Genomic DNA, 21125 nt, shown 5'->3' with positions numbered 1-21125 from the left:
CTACAATTGCAGGACATTTGACATTTATAATGGTTTTGGTATGGATACAACTGCCTTGAGGGGGACTGTCCCTCACAATGTAGGACAGGTAGTACCCTAACCATTGGGCTAGGCTTAGCAATTGGCAGCGCGTGCTAACACGGTGAGTTTCCCTTCCAATTGGTATAACTATCGACACTGCAATGGAATACGGGCATGGGGTTTTAAATATCATTTGTTCAAGGGACGGAGACTCAATATTCAGCTACGTGCTTTTGTGTTTACTTTTTATTTTGGTATTCGCAAAACTGTATTGTATGCTTTGCATACATTTCAGTATCCACGGACACTGACAGGAGTGATTACTATTAGAGGCAGGCTGTACTAGTCAGCATTTTAGTTGCGCGTATACAGCTGACATGTTCACGCCTCCGTGCAGCGCTTGGACACGCCCCCTGCACTCGTACACGTTTCCTATGCACATGGCAGCACGCCTTCATTAATATGCATGTGGTGCTGCACGGTCGGTGCAAGGCTAACACCCTCCTTACACCGAGCTTCATGAATCCTGGGGTATATTTTACTTATTTTAATCTGCTGTATTAATTAGAAACAATGGTGTTTAAATAAGCCAATAGATAAACAAGTAAACATAAAAATGTAAAAATGCAATAAATATATACACAAAAAGTATAAAGATATTTACAGTTCATAAAATATTATCAGATACAGATTTAATCATAGTAAAATGACTAAGCTATAAACATTTAAATATGTTAGTAGGTTGACTTGGAAAAGCAATCACAGCTCTTAAAAGACTTGCAGAAAAATCACAGAAAGAGCCAAACCAATTTATTCATATAATGAATAATGATGCAAATATACAATGAGGTGATAATAATCATTCATTAGTAGAACCACTATACTTCAAGAAAATCTAATTATTAACCAGGAAACCCATGATTTAAAGTAGTTTGATGCTCACTAATAATGCAGAATCTTACCTCTAGCAGTCTCCAGTGAATCCGTCCCTTTATAAAAAGACACAATTAAAATATAATCATTAGTGAGCTTCTTTATAAATGTTCTTCCAAAATAAAGAAATATAATCCTATGAATTCAGTTTTTATAGCTAAATCAAAGGAGTAGAACACACACGTGCTGTAATAGTAAATCCCACAGTCTGGAAATGTAAAAATTTACTTACGTTTGTATGAAGCATGCATTAATATACTTATTGTCGCAGGTCATTTCACTTGTTGGATTATCTGCTATGGTCATTAAGTACCATTGTAAGCCCCAGAATGTTTTTCCCTTATTGCATTCTGTTTTTTTTGGCCTCCCTACTGCCAAGTGAGTGCCCACTTTCCCTTGAGGAAACCTTCACAAGCTGCCTAGATGGAAATAGTCTTTTACTTAAAGAAAGGACCAAGCATGCAGGAACCATCATACAGATGATGGCTTGTGAACTGATAAGGATGGTGGGTGCCCTAGCCTTCTGTGGACCTGCTTGAAGACATATTAAACAGAGTGTGCATTGAGGTTTGGCAAGGTGGTCACTCCTGTCCTCACAGTTAGTCTCTTCTAAGCCCCTTCCCAGTGCATTGTCAGCTAATACCACTCCAACTACTGTTTTCCACCAGAAGCAAATCAGGGTTTGCCCCTGGGACATCCTCTTCCTCCTTGAGGGAAATTAGTAATCATTAGAATCTTTACTTCACTCACTCCTTTCAATGGCTTCTCCACCACATAGGCTTCTAGTCAAATCACTGTTGGCATGATAACAGCTCTGACTTCATCTCTCTGAATGCTACACTGCAGTAAAGAGCAGATTTTTTTTCTCTTTTCTTTTCTTCTTTTTTAATTGTCAGCAGTTCAGTTTAGCCACAAAGATGTTGAATGGGAAGAAGGCTATTCTACAAATATCACAAGGAACAAAGCAAAGACATGAAATTAGTAAACATGTACAGGACTGTATGAGGTAAGCGTCCATCAAAGGTTGGCGTAGAGGTTAAACTCAATCAAAGATAGACACTGCAGGACAGATCTACTTTGAAAGGTTGAAATTCCAAAACTTCAAAATTCAGTCTGCTAAGACCAGAATATCAGAGTTTTGGAACTTTGAAACCTTAATAAAATCAAAAATAAAAAATTAATAATGTTTTTGCAGGGGGCAAGCCCTTCTTCACCCTCCACTCTCCCTGCTAAACAAATATTCCAACTCTGAAATCGCACTACAGTGAGGAAAACAGTAAATTTCCATTTCCAAGCTGTACAGCGATCTCCATTCAAAACCTTCGAAGTTCCAAAACTTCGATATTCTGGTCTCTACAGAATGAAATTTGAAGTTTTGGAATTTTAACTTTTCAAAGCAGACCTTGCAGGACAAGGGATAATGATACATTTTATGCACAATACAAATGCCTTTTATAAAGAGCATTTACAACCTGACAGACACCATAACAAATAAAAATATAAGCTCAGGGATTACAATACTATATATGAATCACAGATCCCCTTCAGAAGATTGAAATCTCAAAAGACTGAAAGTCAAAATATCTAAAATTCAAAATATTGAAAATAGAATTTGTCCTTCTCCAGTGTTGTACGATCTTGGAGCTGGTATATATAATTAGCAGGGGGTGTGCAGGAGGGCTTGCCCCCTACATTAAAATTACTTTTGATATTTTTCATTCTTTTGAACTTTCATTCTTTTCATATTGGCCAATAAATCAGGTGTGATAGGTGCTCAAAATGGCATGCCATTTGGTTACTTTCATTAGGTGGCTTTTGTTCAATTTTATTTCCTTATTTTTTTCAAAACTGTGTAGACTTGCATTGATTGAGCTCGAGGCTTTCTCACTATTCAACACTCTAATGACATGCTGAAGATAGGGTTGCAGAGGGACTTGCCACCTACAAAAATATTTTCTTCTCTTTATGCATTTTTTTTTTCAATTTATACTTGTAAATACACAAAAGTTGGTGGTGGGGAGAACATCTCTGTTTAACTTTTTCAGAGAATAGCTGAAGTAAGTGTTGACAAAATCACTGAAACATCAGCTTGTACCAGTGTTGTCCCTATAACATTGGGGCTGGGGTGTGGTGTTAGGGAGATAAATATTAGCATAACGGTTATGGTGTTTACCTCACAAGCACAAGTTAGAGGGTTTAATTCTCACCCTTGAAAAGGAAATTTATTAGGGTTGAGATGACCTGCAAGGGCAGCTAGTCTAGTTCATATCTATTACCTATACAATTTAAATATTGAACATATAAAAACCCTAATAATTGGAAATTATTACAAAGTCATCTAGATTTAGTGAAGAAGCTGAACAATGTGGGTCTATATTATGTTGTCAAATCCCTGTAATATCGAATACCAGAAGACCGACACATAAAGCGCGAACTACAGTAACAGCAAATGCACAAAACCGTGAAACGTGAAATGTCGAAGTGTGATGGTTGGCCCATCTGCGGTATAGCTCTGTAAGGTAAGTGTGTGATAGTTACGGACCTTAGGGTTAGGATGCGGGTTAAGGTAAGTGCATAGATAGGTAATGTACGTAAGGTTTAGTGTAGGGTTAGAAGTAGGGTTTTGTTAACTGTATGTGTGTGGATTATTTGTTTTGTTTGGGTATATGTCTGTAGGGTAAATGTGCAATAGTTACGGACCTTAGGGTTAGGGTGTGGGTTAAGGTAAGTGCATAGATAGTAATGTATGTAAGGTTTAGTTTAGTGTTAGAAGTAGGGTTTGGTTTGTGTATGTATGTGTTTTATTTATTATGTTTGGGTATGTAGTATGTAGCGTTCGGTGGTGTTGGCCAACTATGATGGTTCAAGATTTGAAAATTTGCGGTTTAGGGGGTTCGACGTATTAGCAGTTCGGGCTTTGTGTGTTGGTGTTGTGGTGTTCGATGTTATCGGGATTCGATAATGTAATATAGACCCGAGCAATGTACTAACGTTAATTGGTAAAAAGGGGACAATTTGAAATTTGTCTTGGAAAGAACTAAAGAAATCATTTCACGTTTTAAAGTGTTAAGTACAGAAAAAGAAAAAAAGGATCCTTTAATTGTGGTACTTTCTAAAGGTGTAAGTGCATGTGTGGGACACAATCATTGCAGTTTGACCACATAAACACTTGTTATGGTAGTCAATGCATGTATAATTGTAATAGCATTTTTAGTAGATTATGCTGTAGCATGTACAGATTGTAAGACATTTTATATAAGAAAGATGAAAAGAAAATTAAGTGAGAGGGTAGGTGAGCATTTATATGCAATTAAGACAATGAATTCAAATAATACAATTTAAACATTCTACAGGTTATGAAGATTTAAACATTTTTTATAATGGATAGTGTGATAGGTGAGGGCACTGGGGAACATTTGAATTCATTTCAACAGTTCATACTCAGTTAATAAGGTTTTCACAAATCAAAATTCTGCAGGTCATCATAACTCTAGATATTTTAACTATGTTGTGGATTTCTATACCACGTCTCCCAAACCACAGATTTTGGTCATTACCAGCCCCTATTTGTAGTACCCAGTCAGTGCAACAACTTATATGACCATAAAACTTTCTAAACACCTTCATCACTGCACAGAATAGTAACTACAGGGAATGTTTGACATCAGCAGCCCTGATATACTTGCCCATAGGAAGCTCTTACTGATATTCCTTCTGTTCCATCCCACAGATCTGACTGGTAGTTTTGGTCTGGATTACTTCCAGTAGCCTTTATGCTTTTCCTTACATGTGCTGCAGAACTTCATGCAGTACTCATAGTGCAGTCTGGGTAGTGCCCTGTACACTGGAAGCTTTACATCGTTTCTGGTATTCCTTCTAATAACAATATACCCTGTGTATTCTTTAAAATGACCTCTGGGTCGATAGCCTAGTAATCTCCTATGATCCTCTGATCCTATGATCCTAACTGCTGGCCCTGCTGTGTCACTCTCTATTTGGTTATTCAACCTAGTTGAGGACAATATCCCCTCATCCTTTTGCTCTTCTGTTGCCATCAATTCCATTCCCATCAGCTGATGCTTTACACAAACTTTCTGCAACCTATTTGCAATATTTTGCATTTGTTTGCAGTGAACCTCAGTTACCACATTTCTTTCTACTTGGTCAGCCTTTCCACATCCTCATTGGTGTTACATCTATCTTTATGATGTCAGCAAACAGGTTAAGAGGTATAAGAGACCTTCACAGTTTAGAGTTCTGACCCAGAACAAAACCCTGCAGTACTTTATCACCCATTTTCCTAATATCTGACATTGCTCCAAGCATGCAGGAATATTGTTTCTCGGTCTTGGTCCTTCCTCAGTCCCTTCAGTTTCACATCAGTCTCATTTTCAGGATTGAGGCAAATGCCCTGCTGAAGTTCAGGTAAACATTGTTCACATTACTTCTCTCTCAAATTCAGTTGTAATCCACTTCTAAAACTGGAACACGTTTGAATGGCAGCTCTTTCTGACCATGACCACATACTGCTTGCTGTCCTGGAGATATTTGCTGATTAGAAATCATACCAGCCTTCTCCACCAAACAAATGTCTCCACAAACACTCAAACTGAAGATATCAATTTCTATCAGCAAATTAGTAAGACATACTGGAGGGAGAGATTTATTTCTAAACTCATCTCCCATGTCTGGAACAATCTTCATTCACATATAAGACTGGATAAAACCCTTACTTCCTATAACATAAATCTTGAAAACTGAATGAATGCCTTTAAATTCATGCAGGCCAGGATTGTTTTTCCATCCTGGGTGCAGGATGTGCCCCAGAAGGGTGGGCACTGTCAAGGTAATTTCAGTCAGTGAAGAGACTTTACTTTATAAACTATATGATCTGTTAATCAAAACCACTACATGACTTTCTTAGGTTCATAGATTCATAAGTGTTTACTAGGCTAACAACCACAAGGGCCTTTTTAAGCCTAGCCATACATTCATTATCTCTGACAAGTTCTGGTATCCTTGATAAGAGTAAGCATGGGCCTGGGAGATAAACCATTTACAGGTTATCTGTTTGAATTAGAGACATAGGTGCCAAACCATGGATGAATTTCCGGTTTCCCATCCAATTGTCCAAATTGCACTTTAATTGGTTTAGGGAGGAACTCTGCTTCACATGGATGAGGAACCTGTTCCATAGATGGGTTAGTCTCTGGGATGCATACCTATCTCTCCAGCAGGTCCTATTTATATCACAGGCAAGGTTTAAGTCTTTAGAATGGGTAATTTTCTACTGTTTGTTTTGTGGATGTAGAGGAGGTCCATCAGAGTGGGGTCTGACAATGCCTTGTGTACCAGCCATAGATCTCCCCTCAAAAGCCTGCAGGAGACAGAATACAGGGATAGGGTCCTGAGGCGGTCTGCATTGGACATATTACTTATACCCTGTATTCTTTTAGTGAGGAACTTCTGTGGACATTCCAGTTGTTGGATATACCTGGTTAGGTACATACCAAAGGATGCATTGTACTCAATGATAGATCTGATGAATGCTGAATACAGTGGAACAATGACTTCCTTGGACTTAGATGCCATACCTTCATTATAAGTTATGCAACATAGAATGATTTCCTCACCACTGTAGACACATGATGATCAAAGGCTAGATTACTATCTATGTGTGTCCCTAAGTCCCTGACTACTGGGTCAACTCTAAATCTTAACCATGATTGTTGAGTTAACAAACTTTTAGTGTCTCATGAGTTTTATACTTCTCTCCTACAACAGCACCACGGTTGCTGTCTTGCAGTATTTTGGCACTTCAGCATTAGCCAGTGGTGTGGTTATGCTCTTCATCAGGAGTCTTTCAACACAAAGCACTGAATTCTGAGAACTCTGATAGGCAGCCTATCTGGTCCCTGTGCTTCTTCCTCCCTATGGCAACAAGTTGCCTCTGAAACTATGAAATCACTATCCCTGTGTCTATCCACTGGATTCTGCATTCAGCCATGCTGTCTTCCAACACTGACAACCTCCCATTGCTTTTTCTTTATGATGATTGATGAAAGGTATTTATTCTATACTAATGCCTTTTTCATTCTTCTGTGATCTCCTTGTCATCTTTACTCAGTAAGAACAGTTCTATCCCTCAATCCTGTCTTTCAGCTTTATGCTAAAAAAGGCTTTTCTTCCTTTCTTAGTCCATTCTACTGACTCCCTTTCAATTCTGGCCTGTCCTGATCTCCCCTGTTGCATTGCTTTTTGCTATAATCCATGTGCCATACTGCTTACACACACACACACACACACACACACACACACACACACACACACACACACACACACACACACACACACACACACACACACGTATCCTATCGGGGCATAAATATCATACATGCAAGTATACCTGCTATATTCGCAATTTGTTTCTTAGAAAACAGGACTAAAACACAGTATAATTAACAATTGGAAATACCAAAATGCAGGACACTAAATGTTAATGGTAAAGAGCAAAACACTAATGAAATGTGAAATCAGCTTTTGGGCAAACAGTCCTTCTTTAAGTTAACACGTTAAACACAAAACTAAAAGTAACACAACAAAAATACCATTGAAATTAATTAAATTATGATCACTAGACCTTTCAATGTATATGCACCCTTGGTTGTAAATAAAGGGGATTTACAGAAAACAATTAATTCAGAGCATTACCCACAAAGTCATCTATGCTCAGTATCCACTTTGATTTTAAAACTAATAATTTTTTTCAAATTCTATCCATAAGGGATTTTGAATAAAACATCCAAAACTTGAAATTTAATGGAACACTTGCAATCACCATCTATCATATTTTTAAACAATGTACGGTAAGCATATTTTAGAAATCTGTCATATGCTGAAGTGTGTCTCCATTACACAGAATGCTCTGAGTTGCCTACATACAACTAGTGACAAATGAGTGAGACAATATAAGCAACACCTCTGATTTAACACTTCACAACCTCTTGTTAAAACAAGTCAATCCTCCATTTAGGCAGGCAAATGTACCATTTTTTTCAGTATACAGATCTGTACTATATCAAGAAAATGCACCATTCTTAATAACAATGACTGCATTTTTAATATGAATCTCCTTTTATATTGCCTGATGTTGCATGCCCTGCCATAAACAAACCAGGGTACTCTGCAGATAGGTTTGCTCACAATAATATTAGAAAGTAAAATGGTGCAAGAAGTTCTCCCGTTCGATTCTCGGCTGGAGCGCCTTCTGCGTGGAGTCTGCATGTCTTCCCCATGGTCGAGTGGTGTTTGAAAGACATGCATGAATGGGCATGCCTTTGTTGAAGATTGGGCATCGGACTGGCACCTCGGCACCATAAAAAAATGACTGCCAATCATTAGCAGACCGGAGTTCCACTGTGGCAACCCCTAACCGGGAAAAGCCGAAAGAAAAACAAACAACCACATATTACCTTCTATCCCTATTTGTTTTCTGCCTTGTACATATTAAGAAATAGCAAAGATGTAACTTAATGGCTAATAACTTCATCATTAACTCTCATAGATATTCTCAACAAAATTTTATCCTTAATGTCAGTGAGTGCACAAACCAACAGGAGGCAAACATTATAAAAGCCCTTTATTCATGACATCATATCCTACTCCTTAGGAAAAATCACCCACACAGACTTCTTAAATACATGTTCCAGACTCCATCATAATACAATCACAAAACAACATAACCAACTTACCAATTAACTTCCTCCATTCACATATGATTTTTCCTTTAGAATTAATACAATGAGCTATTTTAAAATGTATATCACCTCTGCTGCTCTTGCCAGAAAAGATGGTTTACATGTCTGGTTCATTACACTTGACAATGATCACTTATTATATCCAGTCAAACAAATGCACAGTTTATGAATTACCAAAAACATCATACCAATTAATTGAAAGATGATACTTGTGCAAGTTATAGATTACCACAAGCTTCATACCAGCTCTTTGTAAACAAGCAGTTGGCAAACCTGTAACAAAGCTACATCCACCAAGAATTTAAGACTGATTTTTATCCTACTTACCCTACCTAAAATTTTCAAAAAGCTCATCTTCAGGCAACTAACAGATCACTTTCACAATTACAGAGAATTAATATTGTTTTTAGTTAACTCACTCATCAAAGCAGGCTTTAGTCTTCAAGTTCTCTCATTGTTTGCAAGCTTCATATTAGAAGTTTAGCAGTCCTAATAGGTTCAGCTACCTTCCTAGAAGTTCCACTCAGTGTTAAATCCTAAAGGCTCCATCCAATTTCATATTCTGTTGTATTTATAAGCAAGACTGTCAGCTGACCTTCCACAAATACCAGCAATATTATATGCTAACATCATAGTGACTTATGAATCCACCTGCTCACAAATTATTATCAGACAAAGAACTGTGAAAAGATTGTTTGCTTCTATAAAACTGGATATTTGAACCCAAACTGTTACTAAACACCAATAAAATAAACTCTATGGCATTTGAAGTTAAACGTACATTTAAAAATGCCCCAAAAAACAGGTACATACTTCACAATTCCCTACATCAACAAGAAAGTAATAGTAATTTCAGATACCATTGTGTCTGTCTTGTTCAGCAACAAAATGTCCAATATCACATAGAAGTCTCAAAGTCCAAAATTAACAAAGAATTTTTTCACCTACCTATACCATCCATCACAGTAGCCTTAATATTCTCTTTCTTACTTCCTCATTCTCTCACTCAATGCCTACTCTGTTGATATAGCATCCACCACAGTACTTCTGACATTGTCTTTCCCACTCAGTCATTCTGTGACTGCCCAGTAAACGTTCACTCTCCCCCCTTTGCACTACTGCACTCCCTTTCTTCTGATTTAAGAACTCACCTATTCCCTTACCAGCTATCAGCTCCATTAAACTACTTTATTTCATGTAATTTATTTTTACTCCTGACTTCACACAACTCATCCTCCTTTTCTACCTTACTGCCTTATTTTTATTCATACTCAATACTTCAATTCTCAACTCCGTCTAGCTCACAGTTAACCAATTAACTCACTATTCTTTTGGAATCTCAGCTGCATCTATCTCACTTTTTATCCAGCACACTCACAGCTCTTATCACTCTTAACTTTCCCTAACATCACTGTAAGTTTTACAGATCTTTATCTCTAACTTTATTAACTTCATTGCCTTTCCACCTCATGACAAGATTATGATATCATTGCCTACTCATCATATCATATCATATAAGTATGCTATTCACTAGCTTAACTACTCTACTCTACTTCTTTTAATACTTTCTTTCCTCACAGACTCTCAAATTAATCTTATAACCACAATTTCCGCCCCACCATCAGACTCCATTTAAACCATTTTCTCCAAAATTATTCACTAGGAAATTATATACATCTATTAAGCAGCTCACCTACTCTTTACTTTAAATACAGCATTTTTATCTCTTCACACTATCATCCCAGAACAAAGCAAAACTTATAAATCAAAATTACCATTATAACACCACTTCACTGCCACCAACATTAACATTTCTTAAGAATTATACTGTGAGGAGGGACACACAATAACCCATGCCCTCTTTCCATCTTTACACCCCTCTGCTCACATCTAATACCTCTAAACAACTATACTTTACCTCCATAAATATATGTAGCATTTGTAATAAGATTTCCTGAAGTGCATGCCTTGATCTCTCATTATAAACCAGGTTTTTTGCCCTAAATGAGACATGGCTAAAATCTCATATAAAAGACTCAGATTTTTTTCCTCAGGATACAGCATCTTTAGAGTAGACAGGAAAACCAGAACAATTAGAGGGATAGCTATCCTCCACTTTAACACATATGAAGTTTCTAGGTTTAGAAAGTCTGCCCGAATTCAGTAATGCAAAGCTATTTATCTCCTACATAAAATTAAATGGCCAACTACTCCTTTGTATAATCGTTCTAGTTATCCACCCTGGAAATAATGTAACCACCCTTGAAGACATCTTTTACTTTCACACAATTAAATAGCTATCCTAGGTGATGTCAACATTAACTGGAAAATTTTCACTTTTAGTTATCTGTCTTTTACCATTAACCTTCATGGCTTCAAACAGCTTATTATCCCCCCTATTTACTATAACAAATCCCAGGTCACTAGTCTGATTTGTGACTGGATTCTGCACTCTCTCTGATCCTTGCAATTGCACTGCATATGGAATCCTTATTATCTCTTAGTGATCACTGTTCTGCATATGCTATCAGACATATTATTTACCATGCCAAAAACAAGAATCGAAAAATACTAATAAACTCTTAAAGTTTAACCTTGAATCATTTAAGCTACTAAAAATAATTTAACTGGACTCTTCTATAAGTCTTGTCACTAGATGAGGCAGCAGAATGGTTTTATTAATTTGTTTAAGCATCCAAACAGCTTTGTTCCACTACATAAGGAAGAGAGCAAAATCTAACTTTGCCCCTTGCCTTACCTGTCTTATGAAATATAGAGACAAAGCATGGAAAGATGTGCAGAAACGTAAAACTCCACAGAACCTACAGCACTGTAAAGAACTTTTCAAACTTACCAAAATATCAATTCAGTGTTGATAAAAAACAATAATATTCTGATTTGGAAAAGAACCATTGAAATAATCCTCCAAAATTCTGGTAATCCATTAAATAATTTTACACCCAGGAACTAATGATGCCCTTAATGCTTGTCCCAATGACTCCTCCTTAGAAACAGCCACTACGTTTAACTTGTACTTCACTGGCTGAATAACCATCCTCATCAATGAATCCTTTCCTAACTCCCCTAATTTATGTCTACCCTTCTACTAATACCCCCACCCTCACACTAAAACCAGTTGCCACTGCCTTCAAAAAATGATTATCCATACTTAAACCCTGCTCCCCCTCTGCAGATAACCCTCCTGCAGAATATTTCAAAATAGCTGCTAACACCTTTACATATCCAGTCTCTATTCTTATAACCAGGTTAATACAGGAATCCTATATTCTTAACATCTGTAAACAGTGCCCTGTCATCCATAAAATATAATTATTTTTGTAGTACCACTGGCAAAATTGTAGCATTACCATTTTGACCAAAAGTAGCATTTTCACAAATGAACTCACGAAGAGAGAAACTTTCATTTGTCACATGAATCTTATGACCAAATCAGTGAACATATTAAAAATTTTAATACAGCAAAAAAAAAAAAAACCCCTAGTAGATCAGGAGAGTAGCTAAGGTGAAAGCCAAAAAGAAAAGGAAAAAACTGGTACTTAGAAGGGTGTATAATATAACATTCTTGGGGGGAGTAGTAAAAGAAAGAAGTCAGATGACTTAGAGAAAATGAAACAAAACACTGAAGGAGATAATCCTTTATTCCTAAGCAGAGAAACTGTTGAATATAATCTATTACAGATACTGAATAGTCACTCTATTTATCTTCAAATCTCACCATATGCTGCTTTTGAGTATGGTCCGATAGTTCGTGCTGATAAAGGCTGCCTCTGTTGAAAAAAAAAAACAGTTTTAAATTTAACATTTCTATCTTTCACAGATAATGATTATATTAAGATGCAGACAGTAATCCACTAACTTTTGATAGTTTTATGTTCACTTTTGCTTCCTGCTTTGAAATGACTGTCTCATGTGCCAATTGTGCCAGCATTTACTGTATAGTAATTTCAAAATCATTAATGAACTGTTGTTCACAGTTTCACAGTACTACATCTGTATAATTTTTTATCCCTCCTTCTTAACCTGAGTACACAGTATGACACTTCATGGTCCTGGACGGAAGATGCAAAATAAGCATCAGTTTGAAAACTTCTGACTAGGTGCAATGAAAAGACATTATACAATTCCACAGCACAGATCTAAAGGTATGGTTTAAGAAAAGCTTTGGAAAATATGGCAGTACTGGTTGTGGACTGTTGGCTTTGTTATTTATTACCAATGTTTGCTGAAGGGTAACAGTTTTGTTTTGTTCTTTTTCTAACCCTTTTATCATTCTTCCATCTTTTCTGGTATTTAAACCCTGTGTCTGCAGGGGGTTGTGTTTGTTTTTACCAGGCTGAGGAGTGGTGATTCATCGCTGTGACATAGCAGAAATTCCCTGAGGCTCCAAGAGCAGAATACATTTTTTTTAACATTTATTTCATTGAATTGCACTTCTTAATGCTTATAGTTGTGCTATACAGATAATCTACTACATTTTGCACTGTTATAAAGCCTTTTTACTGTTTCACTGCATTTTTGTACTGTTTTATACTGTTTTAATTGTGTTTTCATTGCTAGATAGTGTTTCATTACTGTAGTTGCATTTTAATTGACTTACTTAACTCTAAACTGCTTTTTCATACTTAGAGGTGTATTTACTGTTTGTGGGTGCGCTATCTGTGCTTTTCTGTGTTCTAGACAGATAGTATAGTCAGGATAGAGGCCTGCTGTTGTTTTGCTTGTTGAGTTTATTGTGTTTCTGGCAGCCTTCTTATGCTGGTAGGGGCTTGTCTTCTGTGTTAGTGAGACTAACAGAGCTGCCTGACCTTCTCTAACACAAGTGATTGGTTGAAAGTGCAGGGGCTAGCAGGACTGGGTAGTAATTCGAGCTTATTGATTCTTACATCTTTTCTGGCATTTAAACCCTGTGTCTGCAGGGGGCTGTGCTTGTTTTTACCAGGCTGAGGAGTGGTGATTCATCACTGTGGCACAGCAGAAATTCCCTGAGACTCCAAGAGCAGAATATGTCTTTTTTTTTTTTTTTACATTTATTTCATTGAATTGCACTTTTTAATGCTTATAGTTATGCTAAACAGCTAATATACTACATTTTGCACTGTTATAAAGCTATTTTTACTGTTTCACTGAATTTTTGTACTGCTTTAGACTATTTTGACTGTATTTTTGTTGCTAGATGGTGTTTCCTTACTGTAATTCTATTTTTATTGAATTACTTAACTGTAAACCGCTTTTTCGTACTGAGAGTTGTACTGTTCTGTTTGTGAGTGCTCTGTCTGTGCTTTTCTGTGAAGTTTCTGTGTTCTAGTCAGGTAGCATAGTCTGGAGAGAGGTCTGCTGTATCCAGACCTAGTTGTTTTGCTTCTTGGGTTTCCTGTGTTTTTTACAACCATCTTATGCTAGAAGGGGCTTGTTACTGAGTTAATTAGAGTAACAGGGCTGCCTGACCTTCTCTAGCATGAGTGATTGGATGAAAGTGCAGGGCTAGCAGGACTGTGTAGTAATTTGAGCTTCTGGATTCTTCCATCTTTTCTAGTATCTAAACCCTGTGTTTGCAGGGTGTTGCACTTGTTTGCTCATCACACACTGCTGCTGCGCTTTTTTAACCCATTGCAAGATACCTCAGTTGCATTTTTTTTCTTACAAGCACTCCTGTGTAACTGACACTCTCCCTTGCAACTACTGTGCTGATTTTATCCAGCCCTACTCACACCTATAGGTACTCTATTCTGATAGTACCCACTCTACTATCCTTGATCTCTCTTCCACAGATTCTGACAACCATGGACAGACAATTTCCTGTGGCTTCTCCTGCTAGTCAGGTTACATCCTACATCCTGAGACAGTGTAGCAACTGGCTCATGTACACAGATAACCCTTTTCTTCTACCACCTAGGAACACAGTACGTGAGAGATGCAAATACACTAAGACACTAGAATCCTTGCTGTCTCAATCACAAGCCAGTACATCTGGCACTGACAAGGCTGTCTGCACAAACAAAACAAACACCACTTCTCTAACACCACCCACACCTGTACAGTACATTCCTACATATGTGAAAGGTTCTCAACAAAAACATACCTAAACTAAAGAGACCTCTGAGGAAAAGCACACATGCACATAACAACCCACTGCACCAAGCGCCATACATAGTGCACATCCCTATGTCTCACAGCCTCTAAGGCCCAGCCACAAACCCAACATACTAGTCATGGAAGACTCTGTCATGGAACACACACAAATGTGCCCCTCACGAGGCTTGACAATGGGAAAGTCATGGTATGTTGCTTGTCAGGTGCTAGAATCTGCCATATCATTCACGCACTCAAGTCTCTCAACAACAGGTGCTGTTATGACTCTGTCATAGTCCATGTTAGTGTGAATGACTTGAGATGTACTTCTCTGGATTATATGAAGAGAGGCATGATTGAGCTCACTGAATATGTGTCCAAGGCAGGTATGTCCATAGTCTTAAGCAGCATCCTACCGTCACCCAGAATTATGCCTCAATACAAACAAAAAATGATTGACTTTAACAATTGGCTTAGTTTCTGGTGTCATTCTAAGGGGATCCAGTACCTGACAGCCTGGGAGAACATGATTGACAGACCACAATGCTTTGCCAGAGATGGGCTTCATCTGTCTCCCCAGGGCTTCAGACTTCTGGCAATGGCTCTTGCCTCCCCATAGTGCCTTTTTTAGGCAAAGTCAAGAGGACAAAATTACCAACGGGAAAAATTCTTCTAAATGAAATTTAAAGGTCATGTTGCTAAACGCTAGCAGTGTTAACATGAAACTGCACTCATTGCAAACATTCCTTGCCCTGGAAGATGCTGACATTTGTGCAGTCACCAAAACCTGTTTCAAAGCTGTGGAGTGCACCCCAGCCTTTCCAGGTTACTTGTCCTAACATATGTTTAGACCACAAATGGAGGGCTACAAAGCCATAAGAGGTGGAGTTTCAATATTTATCAAAGACATGCACTCCTCCAGGCTGGTCAAACAGTATGACACACAGAAGACATTCCAGGTGCAGTTAACTGTTGACAAAACACCTATTCAAATCATAGTTAACTACAGACCTCCAACCATGACTCAGGAGGCCTACTCCACCTATCTGGACTTACTTGAATCCATCAAAATTCAACCCTATACCCTGATCCTCAGCAACTTTAACTACCCAACCATAGAGCAGAAGACCTATTCTAGCTCAAACATGAATGCTCAGAGATTCCTCGACTTTGTTAATGCCAATGCATTGGATCACTTGGTAGAAACCCCCACAAGAGATGAAAATATCCTGGACCTGGAACTAACCAACATGAGTTGTCACTGTAGCACCCCTACAGTGTCATAGGTTCATAGGTTCATAGGTTCGTACTAGGCTATCTGCCCTAGGGCATTTATAAGCCTAGCCAGAGTGTGTGTGGCTTTCACCACCCCTTAGGATGAGAATAATATGCCCTTTTAGGGTTTAGTTTACTGTGCCTCTGTCTAGTAGTGACACAGAGATGACCCCTGGGGTAAACCTACGATCTCCCATCCACTCGTCAAGATTTCTCTTGAATAGAGTTAGTGCGGGGCTCTGCCTAACATGGATTGGGATTCCGTTCCAGAGTGTAGGGAGCCTCTGGGTTATGAATCTGTCCCTCCAGCACATCCTATTTATTTCTGTGTTGAGGTTTAAGTCTCTTGCTCTCGTGGCTCTGATGGATTTGGATTTTCTGAGGTGGCGCATGTCCATTAATTCCGGATTGGGCATGGCCTTGTACGTCAGGCACAGATCACCTCTGAGTAGGCGGTATGCGACTGAATAGAGCTGGAGTTTTTTCAGTCGGGCAGCATATGACATATGTTTAAGACCCTTTATCCTCTTGGTGAGGAACTTTTGGGTTCTTTCCAACTGTTGCAGGTGTCGGGTAAGATACATCCCAAATGGGGCATTGTACTCAATCATTGGCCTGATAAGAGAAGAGTACAGGGGCACAATGACCTCTCTTGATCTAGATGTGAAATCCTTCATGATAAGGTGGGCAATATAGAAGGTCTTCCTAACCACTTTGGCAATGTGAGTGTCAAATGAGAGGTTACTGTCAACCTGGGTCCCTAGGTCCCTGATTATCTCTTCCGTACTTAATGGATTACCACCTATGTGGTAATTTGTGGGTACCTTGTTTTTCCCAAAGGGTATGACTATACATTTTTTGGCGTTCAGCTTAATGCCATGGCTCTGGCACCAATTATCCGTTTCTATGAGGCCTCTCTGAAGGATGTTTGCGTCCGCTGGAGTATCAATTATGGCGCCCAGTTTGCAGTCATCTGTGAACTTTGCCAGCCACAATCCTCCTATGTTTGCCTGTACCTCAGAAAAATAAATGCCGAACAAGAGGGGTCCCAGGACTGAGCCCTGTGGGACACCGCTTGTGACTGGCTTAGAGTCTGACATAGCTCCAGCAACTCTGACCCTGTGGGTTCTGTCCTTGAGCCAGTTTGCAACACATCTTGTGACATATGGGTTTACATTTAAGCTGGTGAGTTTGTCTATGATGCCTGAGTGGGGTATTGTGTCAAAGGCTTTTGCAAGGTCAAGGTAGGCTGTGTGAACTGCCTTACCCTCATCAATGGCCTTAGTGACTGTTTCAAAAAAGTTGACCAAGTTCAAAAGGCAGGATCTGCCCTTGACAAAGCCAAATTGGGTAGGATCCAATGTCTGTAGGTCCCCAATGTCTTTGTTTATGAGTTCCATAATGATCCTCTCCATAGCTTTGCAGACCAGGCTCGTCAAGCTTATGGGGTGGTAATTTCCAGGGTCCGTAGAAGCACCGCCTTTGTGAAGTGGGACCACTGTTGCCGTACGCCACTCTTTAGGTATGTATCCTGTAGTAAGGCTAAGATTAAACAGCAGCCTTATGTGTGGGTTTAGTTCCTCTTGGAGTTCATGTAGCACACAGCCCGGGACACCGTCCGGTCCCATTGATGCTGTGTTTTTAGCTTTAGAGAGGGCGGCTCTCACCTGGGCATCTGAGATGTTAGGGAGGCTACACTCTGCTGGGATAGTTATTTCTCCTTTTAGGGGGGAGGGGGAGGAGAAATTTGCACTGAACCTGTCTGCCAGAATGTTGGCAATGTCAGTGGGTTCAGTGTATTTTGTGTCATTTTGGACTAACTCTGAGCATATCTGGGAGTTTCCACCCAGGTTTCTAACATAGCTAAAGAAGGCCTTGTGATTGTCTTTTGTGTCTTTTGCGATTTTTCTCTCAAAGTTGGCCTTGGATGATTTTATGAGTGATTGTAGTTTTTTGCTAGTACTGACCAGAGATGCCTTCCCTTTTAGGGATTTTGCTCTGTCATGTAATAGCTTCCTCCTCCTGTTGTAAGGTTTGTTTATGGCTGGGGTCCACCAGACCGGGCGCCTGCCTTTGGGGGAATGAGTCTTGGTTTTATTTGGGATTGCATGATCCATGCATTTTTGAAGGTGCCCGTAGAAGGCATTTGCAAAGGATTCAGCAGTGTGGGTTGTGGTTTCCACTGGCCCAGGGGCCTTGAAGGATACCACTTCAGTCTTAAGAAGTGTGAAGTTGGCTTTTGAGAAGTTCTTCACTGTGGTCTTTTGTGCAGAGGGTGGGGGCAGGATGTGGATTTCCAGTGAGATTAATTTATGGTCTGATCTTACCAAAGAGGGATATACTTCTGGTGTGGAGCATTTTGTCCCCATGTTTGTGATGATCAGGTCTAGTATATTGTCTCCTCTTGTGGGAATGGTGACTAGTTGTTCCATTGCATTTGAGTTTATGAATTCTAGGAACCTTTGGGCTAGGGTGTTGGGGCTTGAGTAATGTTCCCAGTCTTTGTTTGGGTAGTTGAAGTCTCCCAATATGATGGTATTTGGAGAGAAATTCATACTCTCCAGTGTCTTCAGGAAGGCTGTGCGGGGTTCCTGAGTTTGAGAGGGTGGTCTGTAGCATGCTACAAACTGTAAGGTAGTTTTGCCTATGGTTAGTTGCACCTAGATGGTCTCCGATGCTTCATGCGTTGCCACTAACCTGGAGGTGTGGGTATCTTTGATGAATATGGATACTCCCCCTCCTTTTGTGGTTTGGTCCAAGTTTTGGGTCTGGAAAGCATGATATGAGGTAAAACCTGATAGTGCTGGGGTGCTCTCAGGAGCCTTGACCCAGGTTTCAGTCACTGCACAGACATCGATGTTCTCCATACTGAGGAGGGCTTCGAGGGCGTGCATCTTGAGGTTTAGACTTCTGGCATTGAGCAGCATTACCCTTAGTTTTTTTCCACTTGTGTTTTCTAGGGAGGTAGGTTTGTCATTTGAGCCTTGCCTAAAAAAGGCACTATGGGGGTGGCAAGAGCCTTGGCCAATATCTGGAAGCCCAGGGGTGACAGGTGCAAGCCATCCCTTGCGAAGCAGCGTGGCTTGTCAAGCATGTCATCCCAAGCAGACAGACATTGGATCCCCCTAGAATGACACCAGTAATTAAGCCAATTGTTAAAACTGATCATTTTGTCTTTGTACTGTTGCATCATTCTTGGTGAGGGTAAGATGCTGCTCAGGGTCAGGGTCATACCGGCCTGGGCTACATAATCAGAGAGCTCCTCTATGTCTCTTTTCATGTAGTCCAGGGAGGTACATCTCAGGTCGTTCACACCGGCATGTACAATGACTGAGTCATATTTGCACTTGCTGTGGAGTGACCTGAGTGCTTGTGTTATGTGGCAGATTCTAGCTCCCGACAGGCAGCTTACTGTGACCTTTTTCTTGTTCAGTCTGGTGACCGGGATGTCAGTGTGTCTGACTATGAACTCACCTATTACAAGTGTGTCTGGCATGTTGTTTGGCCTTAAGGGCTGTGACTGTTTTGCACACTGACTTTGTGAACTATGTGTTGCATGTGCTATGTCTTGAGGTGGCGGTTGCTTGGGTGTCTGCTTTGGAGGCCTCTGTTGTTTCGGTAGATTTTTAATCAGCGCCTCCGAGTATGTTTTTGTGTGTTTAGGTGTTTGGTTTGCAGTTGTGATAGTTCTATGTGAGACTGGGTTTGTGGTGTGCGTGGTTACCTTCTCCTCCTGACTGGTCTTGCCAGTACTGAATTGAGAGAGCTCAGCCTCCAGTTTGGCTACATACTTGCATCTCTCGCATATATTTGTATTTGTTGGGAGGAGGAGAGGGTTGTCTGTGTACATGAGGCAATTGTAACATTGCTTCAAGATTCCCAGATTCCCCAGCTGAACAGGAGAGGACGCCAGCAACTGACCCTTCGACATGCTAGAAATAGTGAAAAAGATTGCTGTGTAACTGAGTCAGAAAGGACCTATAGGGAAATGGGTACTCAAGGGAATTTAGGTGAATGAAGTACTTTCTTTTGTTTAAGAGTGCTTTACCTGTATAAAAATGCTTTAGGAGCAAGTGCTGAGCTTTTCAGATAGAGTATAGGCTGTTTAGATCGCAAGTAGAACAGTTCTAAGGGAAAAATTGAAGAGCAGACTTTACGGAGCCAGAAATAGTTTAAACTTGATTAACTGGTACTGCCCGATGCTGCTCTATGAGCAACTTTGCGCAAAAACGGGCTTTATAGCAGGGGGATGAAAAGAGCCGGGAATTGACCCAAAATGGCCAATAAACTACAAGTTGCTGGGCTGGAACCAATCCTCTAGGGACAAATAGGCTGCTCAGTGCTCCCCACTCCCACTGGTGAACAAAGAAGCTTCCTCTTATCCAAATAAGGATATGGATAGCACAGGAACTAAGACAAAGCCCAGAGATCAGCAAAATCTGAAGACTGGACTATTCTAGTTCAGAAAAGCGGGAAAACAAGGATATTTTTTTTTTTTTTCTTTTTTTACAGAGAAAGGAGAAAAAGATTCAGTAACAAACAGTAAATGCTATAAAACGGCTAGCACACTTGAGCGTGTTAGCCTAACAATTAAATTAAACAAAAAATAACTTTTTAAAGTGCTAACAGTATAAATTCAACACAAGTACAGTAAAAACAATATGCAGAGCTGTTTTTTAAGCGAAATGCAGTCAAGATGCAGTAATTTAAGCGAAAGCCAGAAAAAATACTTATAAATCCAGGAAAGTCACTCTTTCACTCTCTGCTGCTTGTAGAACTCTGCAGGACACCACGAGGAGCTGTGCTGAGTCTTGGTAAGATCCGACCATAAAGCAATCACTTTCTTGGTAAGATCCGACCATAAAGCAATCACTTTCTTGGTAAGATCCGACCATAAAGCAATCACTTTCAAAGTCACCATCTCTCCTGACCCCCCCCCCCCCCCCCCGCTAGGGTTGAACAAAAAAACTTTTCCAAAGCTGATTACAACCTCCTGTTAGCAGGTATAAGCAGCTTTACAGCCACCATCGCTTCCTTTGGAACAAGCAC

The 21125-nt window shown here is 39.6% G+C and overlaps 1 protein-coding gene across 1 annotated transcript in view; it reads right to left on the bottom strand.

Annotated features, from left to right (window-relative positions):
- Window positions 1-21125, bottom strand: part of LOC122813039 — a 145147-nt gene that overhangs the window by 81455 nt on the left and 42567 nt on the right. The window contains exons 2-3 of the mRNA XM_044085149.1: window positions 12448-12499; window positions 984-1010 (exon numbers count right to left, since the gene is read on the bottom strand). Of these exons, the coding sequence (XP_043941084.1) occupies window positions 984-1010; window positions 12448-12499 (79 nt within the window). The remainder of the gene's footprint in view (window positions 1-983; window positions 1011-12447; window positions 12500-21125) is intronic.

The sequence above is a fragment of the Protopterus annectens genome, chromosome 10.part0, assembly GCF_019279795.1.
Source record: "Protopterus annectens isolate FY-2018-M chromosome 10.part0, PAN1.0, whole genome shotgun sequence".
Classification (NCBI taxonomy): Eukaryota; Metazoa; Chordata; order Ceratodontiformes; family Protopteridae; genus Protopterus; species Protopterus annectens.
This window is presented reverse-complemented; position numbering and strand designations above follow the sequence as displayed.